General features: G+C 49.8%; 1 protein-coding gene across 1 annotated transcript in view; it reads left to right on the top strand.

Annotated features, from left to right (window-relative positions):
- Positions 1–17,366: 17,366 nt before the first annotated feature.
- Positions 17,367–18,393, top strand: part of MNT (MAX network transcriptional repressor) — a 29,749-nt gene continuing 28,722 nt past the window's right edge. The window contains exon 1 of the mRNA XM_086859557.1: positions 17,367–17,500. Within this exon, the coding sequence (XP_086715683.1) occupies positions 17,428–17,500 (73 nt within the window). The 5' untranslated portion in view covers positions 17,367–17,427. The remainder of the gene's footprint in view (positions 17,501–18,393) is intronic.

Raw genomic sequence — 18,393 nt, 5'->3', positions numbered from 1 at the left:
TAAAGCATCTGATCAGAGTATATGAATGCAGATCACAGCATTTGTTTATTACTAAGATGTTAGTTGCTACTGGCCCTGGTCCCAAAGGCAGCCCCTGGAGCCACCACTGCACAGGCAGACCCCTGGGCCATGGGCATGTCACAGGTGGAGGATCATTCACTGCTCTTTGGGATGGCTGCTGCACCCCTCCTGATGGCAAACTGCAGCCATCCTCCTCTTACTGCTCAGCTTCCAGAGAGACATTTGTGTTTTGTTTGTGCTCTGACAGTTAACAGAGATCTTAATGACATACAATTCATAGAGCTTTAGGATGGTAATTACAACATTGATGCCACGTTCCAGGAGCAAACTCAGGTATTTCAGAGAAAACTCACACAAAACCAGGAACAGCTCCCAGAAGTCTCCTGACACTAAGCGTACAAATAGCTTGATAGAATAAATGGTTGCTTCCAGCATGAACAGAACTAATTTTAGACAGGAGTCCCTAATGCGCCCGTCAGTGCTTCCAAATGAATGATTAAAGATAAAAATAGATTTCTCATGTTTTTGCTTGCATGGGGCCTCAGATCTGTGAGCAATATGGAATCACCTGCTGCAAACACCCATGTGAACCTGCCTTAATGCACTGTGGAAATGATTCCACAGTGTCCATCGAGCAGAGCTAATTTCATTGTCACAACTGGAGATGTCCTGGTTGCAGTAAGAAGTGCTTGTAAATTTGTTTTGACTTTGCTGTTTCCTGATTAACATTAAAGTGCCAGTACTATAAGGCCTGTTCTGCACTGTACTTCATTTTCTTCTAAGAGCCTGCCAGTGAACAGCAGGCACAATGAGAAATGTGCTTTGTAAGACTGACCTGAATGTAGATGTTGTCTTCTTTGTTGGTTTTCCTCTCAAAGTTTTAGTTTTATTTATTTGTTTTTATTTACTGTATAATTCAATTTCCATAGCAGTATCCATTTAGCAAACACTTTTTTTAAAAAAAAATAGCTCCACTTGCCTCTGTCTTTTGGCCCAATTTCTAACAAACATACCAAATATATATGTTAAAATATTCATAGTGTCAGTAATACAGAAATATTGCCACAATATCACTAGATGCCTTAAACACATACACTTGTAAATACTGTCTGTGTCACAGGGGTGCAGTGTGGCTGTGGCAGCTCCATCCCGAGCATCCACAAGCATTGGAAAAGCATCCATTCCCAAAATACCTGATGAGAATACACCTTCATCACATGTGCTCAAAAGCCAAAGGATTTCATTGTTTTTGTAAGCACATCATTTATCAAAAGAATTAACAGCTCTTGTATTTAAGTGCTTAATTGGCAACTAAAGAGTAAAACCAGAAAAATGAGTTCATTATTTGTCATGGATACAGAGTACATTTGCTTCTACTATGTAGAGTAATACATTTATAGTAAGATTTTATTCTTCAAGGTTCACGGGTCAAGATTAATCAGTTGTGACCTTGGCACACAGCTCTTCTCTTCATGAAGTAAAAGCTGAGCAAGGGAATCTGAAACAAGGATCCATATGTTTATATAGATTTATATAGAGCTGAGTCTGATTGAATAGTTGAAATGTAATTGAACAGCAAAAATAACATTCCTTTGCAGAGGGAGAATTAAAGACCTTTGGAAAAAGAGAGGTGAAATATGAGTAATTTGTCATTGAAGTGACATTATGAATTAATCTAACATGGCTGAGGTTGATGGTTATAGTTCCTTCCCTACTATAATCCTTTCTCCAGAACAGTTCTTCCTGCTTGAAATATTCAAAGATACAAACATCAACATTTTAAATGCCAGGTGCTTTAGTGACAGAGTGTTTGCTGCCAAACAAAATTCATGTTTGTTTCTGCTTGGCATCTTTACTCACAGGAACTTGTAATTTTTTATCAATTTCATCCATTCTGTAGCAGCAAACCAGACTATAACTGAGTAATAGGCTGCTGCAGTCACCCTGGCAGTTCCATCCACAAGCAATTCTGCCTACACAGCCAGGACCAGATTCCCTGTATCCAAACCCTGTTGGGACACTGTGGGAGAGCAAAGCTCCTGCCTCAGCTGTTTGAGTTCACAGATCTCCATGTGTGCATGACAAGGAACAGCTTTGGTTTATATCCTGACAGAAACTTTTCAGCAATTTTTTATCTAAATAAACTCTTTTTTTTCACATTTCCTTTCTTTTTTATACCCATCAGAGCATCCTAGACCTCTGTCCTACTTCACCAATATGGTTTCCCTTGATAAGGGGAATTCCTCACACACTGTTTTTGCCTGGTTTAAGATTATTTTGTGCTCCTTGTCAAGTTTAGTACATGAGACAGTCTTGACTTGTGTGTTTGTATGATTTTTATTTATTCCTCTGGAAGCAAAAAGCTTTTCCAGTTCCATGCATAATGCTGGCCTGGAAGCCCATGTGCTGCTCAGGATCTGGCTGTACTGCTCTGTTCACACTGTGGTATTCAGCTCTCTTCATAACCCTTTTCAAATTGCTCACTCCACAGGTTAGGAGATCTTAACCTATTTCCACAGATGTTGAAGAAATTCCTAAAAGGAGTATTTTTGCTTAGGGATGTAGTTTTCTCCAGCCTGCTCTAGTCTACATATTATCCAGTAAGTTTACACATGCTTACATAGAAAATGCATGGCTGTCACCATCAAAAGGAATTATTTTGAGCCCAAACTTTCCTCCTATTTCCTTCTGGGTTTATGAGCTTCCCTACCAAGACTAATCAATATATAAACCTCTGCATGTTTGTAGCTGGTCCCATCTTTGTACATTAAAAGTTACATTTCATAGCTTCCAGGTCTCATAATTTCATCACATCTTCCATAATATTCACCTTTTCCTTCACTCCTGCAGGCATGAGTTATGTTACTTCAAATATTTTATTCATTTTTGCAGTTGTTGACAGAAACTTGCAAATCTGACCCTGCAGACTGGAAGATTATTAGGGACATTGCAAAGCACAAAAGCTTAAAATGAGGCACTATTTGGAGCTTGGTTTGAGAAAGTCCTCACCCTGATTCATGGCTTTGGCATTGCAGAACTCTATCTAAGCTCCTGTTCATCCTCTCTAATATTTTGAATTGACGTTCCAGCCAGAGGAAGGACTTGGGAGCCAGCCCGTTGGTGTTGTGGCTCTGGAGCAGCCCAGGAGCAGGACCTGCTCCCTGGCCACCAGCCTGGGGCAGGTGTTGTGTGGGGCAGCACCAGCACAGCCAGGGACAGGCACCACAAGTGGAGTCAGAAATGTGCTCACACCAGCTTCAGCTGCCCTCCCTGCGCCCAGCACAGGGCTCCAGGGCACGGGCTCTATCCTGACACTGGTAAGCATGGTTTGAACCTGACCTAGGACTTCTACTGCCTTTTCATAAATCCACTGAATCATTTATGTTTGTATTAAGGTTTATAATCTTATAAGGTTTATAAGGTTTTTGAAAAAGGAGCACTGACCTTTGGCCGATGTCATTTGCCAGACTTCCTCCAAGTGATGCCATCAGGAATTACAGGGATAATGAGGTGGAACAATTTATTAATCTGTCATCCCTGAGCAAATGGGCTACATTTGTTTTGGATCCTTAATGTAGTGGTCATGGGTTAACCAGCTAGCAAAATCCCTTAGGCATTTCTTTCCACATAGGAATAAACTGAGATCTCACAGACTTACCATATAGTAGAGAAAATAATGGGTGAAATCTATAATTAGCATCAAAACTTGGATTTTCACTGGGTAAGGAATTCACTGGTGGCGTCACTGCTGCAAGTCATTGCGCCCAGAGAGCTTTAGAGAGGCTTTAGCAGAATTCCAGCCAGCACCACAACCTGCAAGAGCTCAATGGAAAGATTTGCTCACTGAGGTACTCATGGTTGATGTGTGTTCTCCCTCGTGGGGGCAGAGCTGACAGCCCTGCAGGGTCCCTGGTTCCTGGGAGAGCCGTGTTTCTCCCAAGAGCCGCTCCCACGCCCGTGGCCATTCAGCAGGACTGCTCTTACCAGCTCTGCACCTGAGGAGGCTCCAAGGCAGCAGCTCCTCTGCCGAGGTCCAGGCCCAGCCAAAGCTGTGGTGATGTCATATTGCTGGAGCTTGTGGGGTTTGGCCAGATAGAGCATGGGCTATTCTCCATATTTTGGGAATTATGAAGATGCAGTTCCTCAGTTAATTTCTCCTAGACACCTGAGCACAGGTGGACTTTCATAGACATTAGTGAGCTTTATCATGACTGTGGTAGGCAAAGGATTTTAGTCCATAAAACAAATAATTGGAAACTCAAGTTAAATTTTGATTCATCACATCGTTTTCCTCTCTTGTTCTAATTTAGGATCATATCAGAAGTGACTGATGTAACAGACTTTCAGGTTCAGCCTGTAGGTACAAAATGTCTGATAACATTGTTCAGGGCAAGCAGATTGATCAAATCCTGTAGGCAAGGGCTGGAATATCAGACTCTAGAATTCCTGGATGCATTTAAACATCCAATTAAAATAAATGTATCTTACAGGAGGAATTCTACCTATCATGTTTAGGGCAGAGAGAAGGTCTAAGTTGGGATATTGCTGACACCACTGCTGTACTACGATTAAAATATGGCTTTTGATTAGTAAACAGATGGATTTTGATCTGCATCATGAGCTTGAATGAATTTGTTGCCAGTTCTTGAAGCAATTTGTGTTCTTGGAATCAAACTACCAAACAGTAACAGATGTGAGTACATTGAGTTGTCAAGAGCTTAATGAAGTAAAACCGAGATCACTACTCAGTTTCAGAGAAGGGTTAAGGGGATCCCTTTTTGAAAGCTAATTATTTAGGACAGCACACCTGTCATTAGGCAGCAGAAGATACCAAAAATTAACCGTTATCTCGCATGAGTTCTCACTCTGCCACATGTGGTTGAAATGATAGACAGAGTTGTAGCTCAAAATTAATTGAGCTTTCAAATTGTGAGAAAGCGGGAGAAAAAAATTATCAGGGGTTGTAAAAACCAGTTGAAATCACTAGCACAGCACACCTTCCAGTAGTATAAAACATTTCTTTTCAATTCTTTATAGCATAAAGACAATTTGGTACACAGAACACGGACAGTTAAATCCAGCAGGCATGCAGCAGACGAGACATCTGCTTTCAGCATGGTGTGGGAATAGAGAGCAGGGACTGGCCGTGCAGGGAGGCGATGCAGGAAAACCCAGGTCTGGGACACTCAGGGCTCTGACCACGAGCAAGTCTCTGTGTGGGGAATGTGGAGGAGTGACAGCCCCGTGCCTGCCTGCTCGGGCAGCGTGTGGGCTCAGACCTTGCAGAGGCTGTGGGAGTGTTTGGAGAGGCCCAGCATTGTTCAGCCCAGGGCTGAGCAGAGGTGGCTCTTCATTACCTGACCTGAGTGAAGTGGGAGTTCTGTTTGTGGTTCCATCCCAGCGCCAGCCGTGCTCGCATGACCCAGCTCATAGCGCTCGGTGAAGGCAGCAGCTGCTGCTCTCCCTGCCGTACAGATGTACATGTGGAGTCTTAGAGCTGTGAAGATGCCGTCTATCACTTTTTGTCCCAAATGGAATGGGATGTAGAAGCTCACCATAGGGTCAGGCCTGTAGAATTATCCAGAGCCCCTGCCGAATCCTGCAGTTCACCAGCTGCTGGCGGCAGCCCCCCTCCTCCCCTTTCGATGTGGGAGCACCAGCTGGGGAGAAATCACCTTCCAGCAAGGGACACTGATATCTGCACTGTTTATCTGATCCTTCAAGTGTGAAGAATTTCCTTTAATCACCAACCTTCATTAGTTTTGTCACTGCTGTAAAAGTAACTGTGGTGAGTAATGAGCATCTGCAGGATTAAAATCGCCAAGTGCTTTCCAAGGAGCAGTGTTTCCATCCTTGTGGAGGCTGGTGGCCATGGCAGTGTGTGTCTAGGGCTGAGAGGGCTCTGATGGCAGTGGTGGGCTTGGGGAGTGATTCTTTTGCAGGTTGCTATATGCAAGTAGTTTCACTCATGCAACTCATCTATTAAAATCATTCACCGGGTACTGGTAAGCAGAGGGGCTCAAAAACTCAGGCATGGAAAGGAGAGGAAACACAATGGCTGGCACTGGAAGCACAGAAAAGAGGGAGATGTCTTGATTACTCTCCATTTTTGTGGTACAGAAGATGTACAGTGCTGACCCTGGGGATCCTCTGCAGAAAAGCAGATTTCTAATTCTTAGGAGATTGTTGCATTTTTACAGGAGATTTGGGTGAATATATAACTGGCTCCATAGGAGCTTTCCATCATTTAGCATCCTACTGATGCCTGCTTTTTCTCTCCACAGGAATCCTGCCCTGGAATGATTGTAAATTACCAGGCAGAAATCTTTGATCACTCACCAATTAACTCTCTTCCTTTAAACATGTAAACCTCTGTACTCAGGAGGTCCGGTATCTTCAGTATGGAGAGAAACATTAAAATTCAACATACTGGGAAATTGGTTACCTACTACTTATTCCTGAACAGAAAATTTCTTCTTTCAGACTGTTTCTTTCAATGTAGGTACAAATCCAGTGTGCCTACATTCTGCATCTACTTTCTACATCTGCTCTTACAAAACCTGAATTCTAGTCAAACAAAAATCTTTGAACTGCATAGGTTATTTCAGTAAGGCAGAGAGATCAAGATGGAGAGAGGATGTTCACTTCTTACCCTAAACTTCTTTTTTCTTGGGCCATAGTGGGAAGCAGTGAAATAATCTAGGTCTGCCTCAGTTTCAGGAGCGGGCTCAGCCGTGGCTTTAGCACTGCTCCAGCCCTCGAGGTTGCAGTCCTGGCTGTGCTCAGCTGGAGCTGATGGGCTCAGGGATCATCTTCCTCCTGCATTTTAGATCCACAAAGAGAAGGGTTTGCTTTTCTTCTGAATGAAGGATTTTCCAGTTGCAATTCTGCATGATTTACATATTTTTAAAGACTTTTTTATACTTTCCAAAAGGTGAACTCCACTTCTAAGGCTGAGTGTCAGAATGGCTTCAGCCAACACACAAGGGCAATTGTGAAGTTTCCCTGTGACATGAGCAGGGGCTACAGCTCACCAAATGATCCTGTTTGCAGAGTTAGTTTTCCTGTTTGCAAAATTTGACCTAGAAATTATTGTTGACTTTTAACACAGTCTCAAGTTCTCATTTTCTAGTAAGTTTAGGACTTTTATTTTTTTAACTCTACACTATCTTACTCATTCCTTCCTAGAGGGAAGTGCCCCACATACTGAATCCAGCAGTGGCAGCCACAGAATTAGACTCTCACTTCCCCTGGGAAAACATCTCAAAGTTTCTCCTGAATTTTGTTCTACTTTTGTTAAAATGAAGTGACTTTTAGCTGTAAAATAAGTTTTACTGACCCTTGCTCTCCCAGAGCATGTATGTAAAATAAGCCCAGTGATTATTAGCTAGCTATGTTGCAGTAACTATTAAAAAACAGGGGGACATTAGTGTCACCACTGAAACAGGCAGATTTTGTCATGGAAAACAGGCTTTCAAGGTAGAAAAAACAAACAGCCTCAAACGAGTGGTGTTCTTCAAACAAGAAGGGTGTGGAGTCCCTTTCCCAAGGCCACAGCAGATCCAGGAATAAAGCCAGGTGTCACTCTGGAAGCAGGTTCCTCATGCCCTCTGGAGCTCTTCAGAAGCCCTGGCAGCTCTGAGAAGCTGCTGGGCATGGTGGGGCTGCTGGAGTCCAGCAACCAGGGAGGAGTATGGCTGGACTGCCCTCTTTTGCCATTTTTTAAAGAGTAAAGCAGTTCTGTTCATTCTCTATTTTTCTTTCACTCAATATTTTACAGCAGAAAGAAACCTTTTCCTGCTAGGATGTCTTAAAGTAATTGTAGGAATTTGGATGTTATGGGTATGTCTTCATTCACAATCAGTAGATAATTGCATTAAACTCTCTTTACCTGGAGAGATTTGAAATTATATTAAACCCAACAGTCAAATCACTGCCCAAACAACATAGATCACTTACAAACTGAGATGCTCCCTTCTGCCCTCAAACCAAAAGCCCTTTCAGAAGAGAGGTGTTTCCATTCACCACCTGTCTCTCCAGCTGTCGAAATCCTGAGCCCATTCATTAACCATTAACTAGTTTGAATTATTAAATTATTAAACCTGATTGTACATTTTCTGGAGACCACTGAGCTGAACTGACAAATATCCTCTCCATGCTGGTGTCTGGGTTATGGCTCTATTCCAGAGGAAAAGGCTTTCTCCATAATTTTGGTCACATTCCTTTAACTGCCCCAGATGGAATCAGTGCTTGGCACAGGGCATAGGGCTGGCATGGGCTCAGCTCTTCTCTGTTTCATGGCTGTGTTATCCTGGTCTCCAAGAATCTGGTGGATTCTATCCAGTGGGCAAAACTGGGTACTGGGTTTACACTAGCCTGTGCTCAAATGCAGTTTCAAAGGTCTGTTGTGTTTAGGGGGGGGTTTCCCTTAGAATTGAAATAAAAATAGTAAAAATAGAGTAAAAATAGAGTGGAAGTGGACAGTCTTCCTTTCGTTAGCCTGGTGCTGGCTCAGCAGCTGTGCTGTCCCTGTCCTTGAGTGTGCCCACGCTGCCCTGTGTGCATTCCCGAGGTGGTGGGGAAAGGGCCTGGTGCAGTTGGGGGTAAAATAACTGCAAGTTGCTGATCGAGGCCTGGGCTGCAGCGGGCAGGAGCAGCCAGAGCAGGAGCCAGCTAAGCAGAAATATTGGCCTACATTTGTTTCTCCGCCTGGTGGAAGGCATGCGAGTTTCTATGGCAACTTGTGTTTTCTGTTCGTCAGGCCTACTGACTCACTTCTGGGGGAGCCGTGAAGGAAAAAGATTGTTTTCTTTCTGTGCCAAGTCAAGTGCTCCTTTCCTGCAGCCCAGAGCTCTTGTCTGAGGGCTTCTGGTCAGGGTTTGTGACTGGTGTGACTTCGCAGCATCAATTTAGGGCCACAAGAAAAGACAGTCCAATGTGACAACATCCTCATCCCCTTGAGAGTACATTGGCAAGGAGTTAAGTTTATCTTCATTACAAGAGGATGACAGCCCAGCTGGAGCCCTGGGGCAGTCGGGCTGGTGCCGGTTGCAGCATAGAGCTATGCAGGAGGACAGTATGGTGGCTCCCAGCATGTGTCTGTGCCATAAGCACACACCTTCGGTGAGCTTATGAGTGCCGATGGGATAAAATTACCAGAGAAGCCCAAAGGAGATGTTGCTGGGGTTGGTTCCTGCAGGGGAAATCAGAGCTGGCAAGGGCACAGCTCAGCGGGAGGAGTGGACGCACGTGCAGAGCACGGATCCAGCCAGAACAGAACATGTTGGTTCCTTAGCACCTCATCACCTCAGCTGTTCTAATTGAGAAACTCCTGGATAACCAAGCTCTATTTTCCAGCAGAGCCCAGGGATGTTGAGCAGCCATTTTTCCTTGAGATGGAGGGGAGCTTTGCATCCACTTCTCTCAGGCTCCACTGAAATTCCCAGCTATTATACCCTAGAGAACACTGCAAACACTCGCACGACTAGCAGTTCTTCTGATGCTTTTTCTTTTGCCTAATCACAAACATATGGTACACTTTAGGGGAGATTATCCTTACATTGTTAGCTTTAAAATACAGTTTTCTTCCAGCTTTCCAAGGTCACAGCAGCTATCTAGTTAAAGGCTAGAGCAGAAATAAAACGTTAACGCGGTATGACCTTGGTCAATCAGTTAATCTTTCTCTACCCTATTTATTCCAGCAAAATAAAAATCCATCCTCATGCACTGCAGAGTGCTTTGAGGTCCTGGGGTGAAAGGTACATCGTAAGCTAGAGTATTAATTATTGAAGGCCTGATAGAGTGCTTGGTACCGGAGGGAATGTAAATGAATTTACTGTTGGTGTCTGTTTGTGCACAGCTGCGACCGATGCTGGTCGTGGAGGTGCAGCCCCCAGGCCTCTGAACGACTCCAAGGTGTGTGAGGGCTGCAGCTGCAGCAGAACTGCTACTCCAGGGAGAAAGAACAGAGTAAAAGACTTTGTCACCATTTGACATAGAGCTCCTTGTTAGTTACCCTGAGAGGGGAGGTCAGGATGCAGGCAGCCCTCTGTTGTCACCTGCAGAATGGTACATAGTACCTGTGCATTACATGGAAGGGCAGAGTCTCCTGCCTCTTGTTCCCTGTTGCTATTGCAGCCTTGAGGTTTTGTGGGAAAACCTATTCTAAAATTGCTCATAAATGGGTTTTCTGACTGTTACATTAAGCTGGATTACACAGCATATAGCATTGATTTTTAGATTTGAGAGTGCTGAATAATTTATGTGCATGTTGCCTCCTAAACCAGACTGTGGCTGTGAGGGCCCTGGCCCTTCCCAGAGACACAGACGACTGTGGTAGGATACAGCCAAACTATCAACTCTCTTACATCTTAGCATCTGCTTTTAAAAAGACAGGTCACTTCTAACATCATTTTGTTCCTGAGATTTTATTTTAAAGCGTCCAAGAATGTTGTCCCGTGGCAAGCACAAGTCAGGATTTTTAGAGCTACTGTTCCTTAAAACATGCTTTTGCTATCATTCCATTTTACATGGAATATTATGATATTCAATTGTTTGATACAAGCATGAGTACACAGAAACACCTAAAGGAGAATTGTCTTTTTATGAACCATGAAGCTGTTTATCATAAATCTAAATAAAACCCTTTTTCAGACCTTTTATCAAATTGAATTGGCTCGTGCCATTCAAGCACTTCTATTTTTCACATGTATATTGTAGAATATACAATATTCTATTTTTCAAATGTATATTGTAGAAAACATTTAAAAATAAAAGTGGATATTGGCACAGAATTTAGCTGGTGTTTGTATTGTCCTTGTGCAGAGACTGCCTCTGAAGAGCTTAATACACTCCTGTGTGGTTTTAAGCCATGCTCAGACACTCATGATAGGTTTGTAATTTTTCTAATAACTTCATTTTATTTTTAATATTCTACATCTTTACTGACTGTAGCAAACAGAGCAGAACGTGTCCATTTTTCCCTTGCATTGGGTCAGCTTTGCTTAAGTCATCAAAGGCAAGAACCGTCTGTTAAGTGTTCTTTTGCCGAGTCTTCAATTTAAAAGAACTTGCAGGGAGCAGCAAATATTTTCCCTCCTATTTTCTGTAGCCCAGTTCCTGCATCCCTCGGAGGTCACAGCCTCCCTGGAGAGCAGCCTGGCGCTGCCAAACGCTGCTCCAGACACCTCCCAATGCCGCTGTTCGGCAGCCCTGCGATAATCTCCCTTAAATACAGCAGCTTCATCCATCCCGAGGCTGAACTCCCGAGGGGAACTGCTGCGGGACCGAGCGGGATCGGTGCCGGGACCGCTGCGGGATCGGTGCCGGGACCGCTGCGGGATCGGTGCCGGGGCCGCTGCGGGATCGGTGCCGGGGCTGCTGCGGGATCGGTGCCGGGGCTGCTGCGGGATCGGTGCCGGGGCCGCTGCGGGATCGGTGCCGGGACCGCTGCGGGATCGGTGCCGGGGCCGCTGCGGGATCGGTGCCGGGGCCGCTGCGGGATCGGTGCCGGGACCGCTGCGGGATCGGTGCCGGGGCTGCTGCGGGATCGGTGCCGGGGCTGCTGCGGGATCGGTGCCGGGGCTGCTGCGGGATCGGTGCCGGGGCTGCTGCGGGATCGGTGCCGGGGCTGCTGCGGGATCGGTGCCGGGGCCGCTGCGGGATCGGTGCCGGGGCCGCTGCGGGATCGGTGCCGGGCTGCGGCTGCGCCGGGCTCCCTCTGCCGGCGGCTGCCGGGAGTGCCAGGCAGCCCCGGGCCCGGAGCTGGAGAGCAGCAGCCCCGGACACTGGCTCGGGAACGGGAGCCCAGCGATGTCCCGGGGGTGTCAGTGATGTCCCGGGGCTGTCAGTGATGTCCCGGAGGTGTCAGTGATGTCCCGGGGCTCTCAGCCCTGTCCCGGGGGTGTCAGCCCTGTCCCGGGGGTGTCAGTGATGTCCCGGGGCTCTCAGCCCTGTCCCGGGGCTCTCAGCCCTGTCCCGGGGGTGTCAGCCCTGTCCCGGGGGTGTCAGTGATGTCCCGGGAGTGTCAGTGATGTCCCGGGGGTGTCAGTGATGTCCCGGGGGTGTCAGTGATGTCCCGGGGCTCTCAGCGCTACCCTGGATTCTCCCAGCCTTGCCCCGAGCACATCCAGCGCTGTCCCCGGGCTCTCAGCGCACCCAGCGCTGTCGCGGCCGTTCATTTAAGCAGAGAACACGCTCGGGTCAAAACCTCTCGGCAGCTTTCGTCTTCACTTGCATCACTTGGCATGGCTTTTAACGCAGACAAAAAGTGACTCCAAGCCACGCAGTGGCCATTCCAGTTCTTAGGAGAGAAGTATTGTTTCTCTGTGTATTCTGTACATTAAATTCTATCATTCCAAACAAATACATTGGTATTGTAGTCACAGACCATATTTGCAGCAGACTGTGGTGATGTGTTTGGTGTTTGTGACTGTCAGCCATTGCTCCAGACCTGGGAGACCTCAGCCTGCAGCCTATGGACTTTGGATGGACCTTTCCCTCCCCCATTCCTCAGCAGTTCAGCAGCATGTTCTGCAGCTGAGGGCAGCCCATGCTTGCTGCAGTTTCCCTGTGCTGTTGCAAACCACACAAGGTCAGGTTCTTACCTGCTGAGAGAACTGCACAGCTGATACTGCCCTGTGTTTCCACACCGACCCCATCTGGAGTTCAAACCTGGATTGCGCAAGTGAAAACCACAGGATGAAGCAGAATGCCAGGAAAAGCCAGCCCCAGGTGTGAGCCCTGAGAGCCCAACAAGAGTTTGGGATCCCCTGAGTTCATCTGTAGCAGCGTGTGCTGTTATGGTAGAAATATTATGAATTACATATTATTGGTGCAATATAAACTGTCCTTTTGTAGTGCTGAAGTTCCTGGACCAGTATGGGGATTACTACCTTAAAGCAGGAGTGGGGAGTGTCTGAGACCCCATGAATCCGGTGTCAGTGCTGTCCCAGGGTGGATGTCGTGCTGCTGTGGGAGGAATGTTTTCAGCCATATCAGCAGATCTGTGTGAGACCTGTTCATCACACATGTCCTGCTTAACCACTCTAGATGATTAAATATTTACAATAAGAATTTATTCATCATTAAAACCCTAAACAAAAGGATTACAGAGAAAGTCAGAATGATTCAGTAAGAAACAGCACTAATTATTTTCACCCTTGTGGGTTTTTCTGCATTCAGTGCTTGAATTTCAGAATGAAAATATTGAGATAAACTCCTGCTTTCATGTCAGCACAGCTGGGGGGATTTCTTATTTGGTGTGAAGCCTGAAAAGGGAGAATTAACACTCATTTAATCATTTATGTTCAGTCGCAATTTAGGCCCTGAGCAACAAAGTATTTAAGCAGGAGACAAGGCGTTAGGCAGTCACATATTCCAGTGACTCCATATGGATGCTAACAAAAGCAGGGAGCACAGTGCCTGTGGAATAGCAGGCCACATAACTTTCTCAGTCTCACCTGAGAAAGTGGCCTGGGAAATCATAAGGAGGAATTAAACAATCCTCAGAGACAGAAGACAGCCTTGCAGGTGCTGTTTGTCAGTTTCTTGTTTTCTTGCAAGAGAAGGTCGAGGGGTGGTGTACCCCACTGACCAATGATGGTGATGTGTTAGTTCACTAAGCAATAAGAGTTTTACCTTTCTGTACTTTCACATATTGGTCTATAAAAGAAGATCTGAGGTAATAAACCTTAGGCTCCCTCCTGTTCGGCCCACAATAGAGTCTGTGTTGTGCCTCTCGCCATTCCCAATGGAGCGACAACTCCAGGTCTAAATTCTCGTAAGTTACATCTAATATTTAGAGAAGATGAAAAAAAATCAGTCAAAGGGTTTGACTGAAAGTTTTAAAACCACAGATGGAAACTAAATAGGCCCCTGTACCCAGTGCAGGGCTGAGTGTGGCAGCTCCAGCAGTGCCACCTGCAGTGCCACCTGCTCAGGAGCCGCAGGAAGAGATTCCTGTCCATGGGTCGTTGTCAGGAGTAGCCCAGGTGAGGAGAACCAGCATAACCCCGAGCAGATTCCTCGAGGCTGGGCAGCCCGAGGGGAAGGACAGCTCTGACTTCAGACCAAGCCACTCTGCCTCTTGGTGTCCTGAGCCCCTGAGGTCTGCGTCTGGCAGAGTTGTGGAGGTAGCCCAGTGCCTGCTCTTCCCAAGTGTGGAACATAATGGGGCAGTAATTGGACCTCTTGATACTTCTAACACATATGCAAAGTTTTAAACACTGTCCCTAAAGTGTTCACAAAGTCAACTCAGACAATATATTCTGGTAATGTAAGTATTCTGGTTTATCCCTGTCCCCAGTAACAGTGTCAAATGATTCAGCAAAATCCCTTCCATGAAGCCCTCCAGAGGCAGAGGAATATACAGTTGATGGATTCTAGATGTGTACCCAAGCTGCTCCGTCAGCCAGGTCCAAAAACTTGCAATAAATAAATTTAATCAGGAAACATTGCTCAGATGTGAATGTTTAATGACACTGATTTCTACTGTGAACTGCCAAAGCTAGGAGCCAGCTTAGCAGTCAAGAGCCCACAAAGCTCAAGGTTTCAAAACAAACAACTTTCCTTGGAGATTAGTGTTGCAAAAGATGTGAGCAGGCAGAAGGAGGAATGTTTTAGAAGAAGAATTAACCCAGCACAGGACTAAACTATTGTATAGCACCTGAAAACATTTATTTCAAAAGCTGTGTTCAATCAAGCACTCTCAGTAAGTCAGAGCCCTGCCTCTGGCATGCTTCATAACCTCCTCTAATGACTCAATTTGTCTTGTTTGGGACTTTTGTCTCACCCACTAAAACTCCAGAGTGCACAGCCCCTGCAGGGTGCAGGGCCAGCAGGTCTCTGGGCTGTAGCACTGCAGGCAGGGCTCGGGATAGGAGGTGCAGTTCATACAGCAAGTCTGATGGCAGAATAGCAATTCCTTCTTCAAACCAAGTCTGTCTAGAAGAGCATTGTAAACCCCAATGGTTTGTAGGATCACAGAGAGAGCTGGTTACAGATGGAACCTGTGGCCACTGCACTTTGCACTTGAATACACAGATCTGCTCTGCAACACTGCAGCCGACACCAGCAGCTTGGACTGCAAAGTGCTTGTCCCAGCTGCGTGCTCCCCTCTGACAGAAGTCCAAGGCACCTTGTTGTCAGGATGCCAGCGTTTTGAAGTGCCAGCTGAGCAGTCTAAGCCCTGTGGAGTGACAGTCCTGCAGCATGCACAGCACAGCCAGTCCAAGCTGTGGGTGTCCCACTGGGGCTCTCTGCTGCTCTCCAGCTATGTTTGCCAGGTGTTGGGCCATCCTCGGCTCCTCTGCTGGCATCAGACAACCCGGTTTTTGAATCTGACATATACAGTCACACACAACACATGCAAAATATACCTGAATACGTCCAGGCTACAAAGGGAAGAACTCAGGAGAAGTCCGATTCAGTCATCCCTGGAGTAGCTCTTACTGAGCTCCCTAAGGCCCCGTGCATTGTGTGACGCTCAGTGGTGCTCCCGCTGCTGTCACACGGGCTGAGCTCAGCACACAGCCCGGGTGCCTGCTCTGGGGAACCGGGCTGGCTGATGGAACGCATTCCTGGTGGTAAACTTCATTCATTGCGGGAGCTGGGAGGAGCTGGCGAGGCAGTTTGCAGAGGTTATTGGAAAGCAGCTGAAAAGTTCCATGAGAAATGTGCTTGTCCCTCCATGAGCTACACCTGCCCAAAGGCACCCCAGGGGAGTTCTTTTGGCCAGACTTCATCTACATCTGCATTTTAGCTACCTCTTCTGCTCATACTAGTCTACATCTTTTGCTCATGCATGATGTCACTACCCTCATCATTGTTGTGAGGAATTCTGATAATGCAGGGATGAGTTCATGGCAAAGCCCAAGAGGAAATGACCCCTTGCATCTGCAGAGGAGGGTCAGATGAACGTGCAGTGGATGGGGTCGCCAGTCACACGCTGAACAAGGACGAGACATCGTCCTGACTGCCCAGCACGGGCGGTGGGAAACAGCAGCACCTTTAGAGTCAGCCCTAAGCTCCGCAAACCAGTACTGGCCATCTCACAAGGATTTGGGCTTGCCCCCTTCAGTGGCCATTCCTCAGGGTAGTTTCCAGTTGGTAAATTCCTTAATGTTTGTAGGTTGAATGAAAATTCTCATATGAAAATCTGTGGGTTTTTCCATCTCATTCCTTCCATGAGAAGCACTGTTTTTTCTAACCAGTTTATTTTCCAAAAACCAGAAGCCAATCAGAGGTAGATACTTAGACTGGAAAATTTCCTTGTGGATAATTGAAGTTCAATTTAGTTTTGCAAGCTACTGACAAAGGGGCCGTATAAAGGAAAACGTTGTTCAAGCTGAGCGTAGGCAGCGGCAGTGTGAGGTGTTTCCCGGGAAGCAGGCACTGCGTGTGCTGACCCTTTCCAACGGGCTCCCTTTTTCCCTTGCTGTTATCCATGAAAAGGCTTCGACTTTTCCCTTCCCGCCCGACGCAGTCACGCCGTCGGCTGCGGGGCAGGACACGACAGCGCCCTCGGCCACACGGAGCCGCGGCCCGTGCCCGGGACAGCTCGGGAAGTTTCCGCAGGGATAGGCCAAACTTGGGAACCCTGCGGGGGCACAGCGGGGCCGAGTCCATCCCGCGGACGCGCGGTGGCGGGCGGGGCCCGGATCGCGCAGCGGCCGCTGCCCCGGGCCAGGCGTTCGGCACGGTGCTGTCAGTGCTGTCGGTGCTGTCGGTGCTGTCGGTGCTGTCGGTGCTGGCGGTGCTGGCGGTGCTGGCCTGGGGAAGACCCGCCGGAGGCGCCGGGCCCGCACGTGCGCGGGGTGCGGCGGGCGCGGCCCCTTTAAGGCGCGCGGCGGCGCGGGGCGCCCATGTGGAGGGCAGCACGCGTGTTGTGCTGCGCGCCCATTGGTCCGCGCGCGCTGACAGCGCGCCCCGGGCCGCGAGCGCACTGCGGGGGGAGCGCCGCCCGCAAAACGCGGCGCCCGGATCGCGCCGCCGGCGGACCGGAGTGGCCGCCGCCGCGTCTCGCGCCCAGTACCCTCCCCGGGGCCTGCCCTCCCCGCGCCACCGGCGGCTCTCCGCGGCCGAGTCCGCGCGTCCCCGGCCCGGGCGGCGCCCGCCCCGCGCCACCGGCACGCTGCGGGGCCGTGTCCGCGCGTCCCCAGCCCGGGCCGGCCGCCGCGTCCCGCCGCGGCCCGTCCCGTCCAGGCGGCGCCCCAGACTCCATTCCACGTCTTAGCGCCGCCCGCCGCGTAGTAGCGGGGCCGCGCCAGCGCCCGCCTGTTGTGTTTCTGTTGCCACCCGCCATCTTGTCGCCAGCGCTGCGGCCGGCGGGGCGAGCCCGGGGCGGCGCGGGCGGGGCGGGCCCGCGCTCCGGGCGGCGGCGGCGGCGGCGGCGGCCGGACCCGCGCCATGAGCATCGAGACGCTGCTGGAGGCGGCGCGGTTCCTGGAGTGGCAGGCGCAGCAGCAGCAAACCGCACGTGGTGAGTGACCAGCCTCCCGCGCCTCGCGGGGCCGCGCCTGACAGCCCCGGCCGGCCGGGGGCTACGCGGGCGGTGGCACCAGGGAGCGTTGTGGGGTGCAGCGGCGCGGGCTTTGCGCTGCCGGCGGGATCCGGCCCGGGGAAGCTCGGGCTGGGCGGGGCAGTGTCAGGGCACGGGGGGGATTCGGGGACAGCGCGACGGGGGCTCCGTGCGGGCGGGGCTGCCCCGGCGGGCCCCGCTCCCGCCCCCGCCCTGCGCGCTGCGTGTCCCCGGCTGGCGGGAGGGCGGGGCCTGGCGCGTCACTCGCTCGGCCCCGCCCGCCACCACGTGCGCGCGGCCCCGCCCCGCGCGGGCCCCTCCGGGGCTGCGGGGCCCGCCCGGGGCGCCGGGATGGGACGGGCGAGCCCCGCGGTGCCGCCCGGCGGAGCCGCCCCTCGCCCGCTGGCCCTGCTCCCCCCACGCCGCCCTGGCGGTGCGGCGGTCCCGGCCCTCCGGCAGCGGCGATCCGTGCCCCGGGGGCCGCGCAGCAGCGCCGGGCGCGGTGGGGCCGCCGCCCGGGCCTAGCTGCAGGACAGCGGCGCAGGCCCCGCTCCCGCGGCGGCCCCGGCGCGGAGACTCGGGCGGAGCCGCGGGAGCGGCGCTTCGTGCCGCCGCCCATTGTGTCGGTGATGAGTCACGCAGCAGACGGGGGATGCGCTGATGAGGGGCCGCGTAGGGCCGGGAGGATTCCCGAGCCCGGAGCACACCCCTGGATTTGCAGACGGCAGGGGCCGTCCGGTCCGCGCTCCCCGCCGGGTGGGTGACAGCTCCGGTGCTGTTTCCCAGCCGGGGACAGTCCCCTTGCCACCGCCAGCCCTGCGCTCGTACCCGCTCTGGCCTTACAGGTGGCGGCT

The sequence above is a fragment of the Cyanistes caeruleus genome, chromosome 21 (assembly GCF_971803275.1).
Source record: "Cyanistes caeruleus chromosome 21, bCyaCae1.hap1.1, whole genome shotgun sequence".
Classification (NCBI taxonomy): Eukaryota; Metazoa; Chordata; class Aves; order Passeriformes; family Paridae; genus Cyanistes; species Cyanistes caeruleus.
This window is presented reverse-complemented; position numbering and strand designations above follow the sequence as displayed.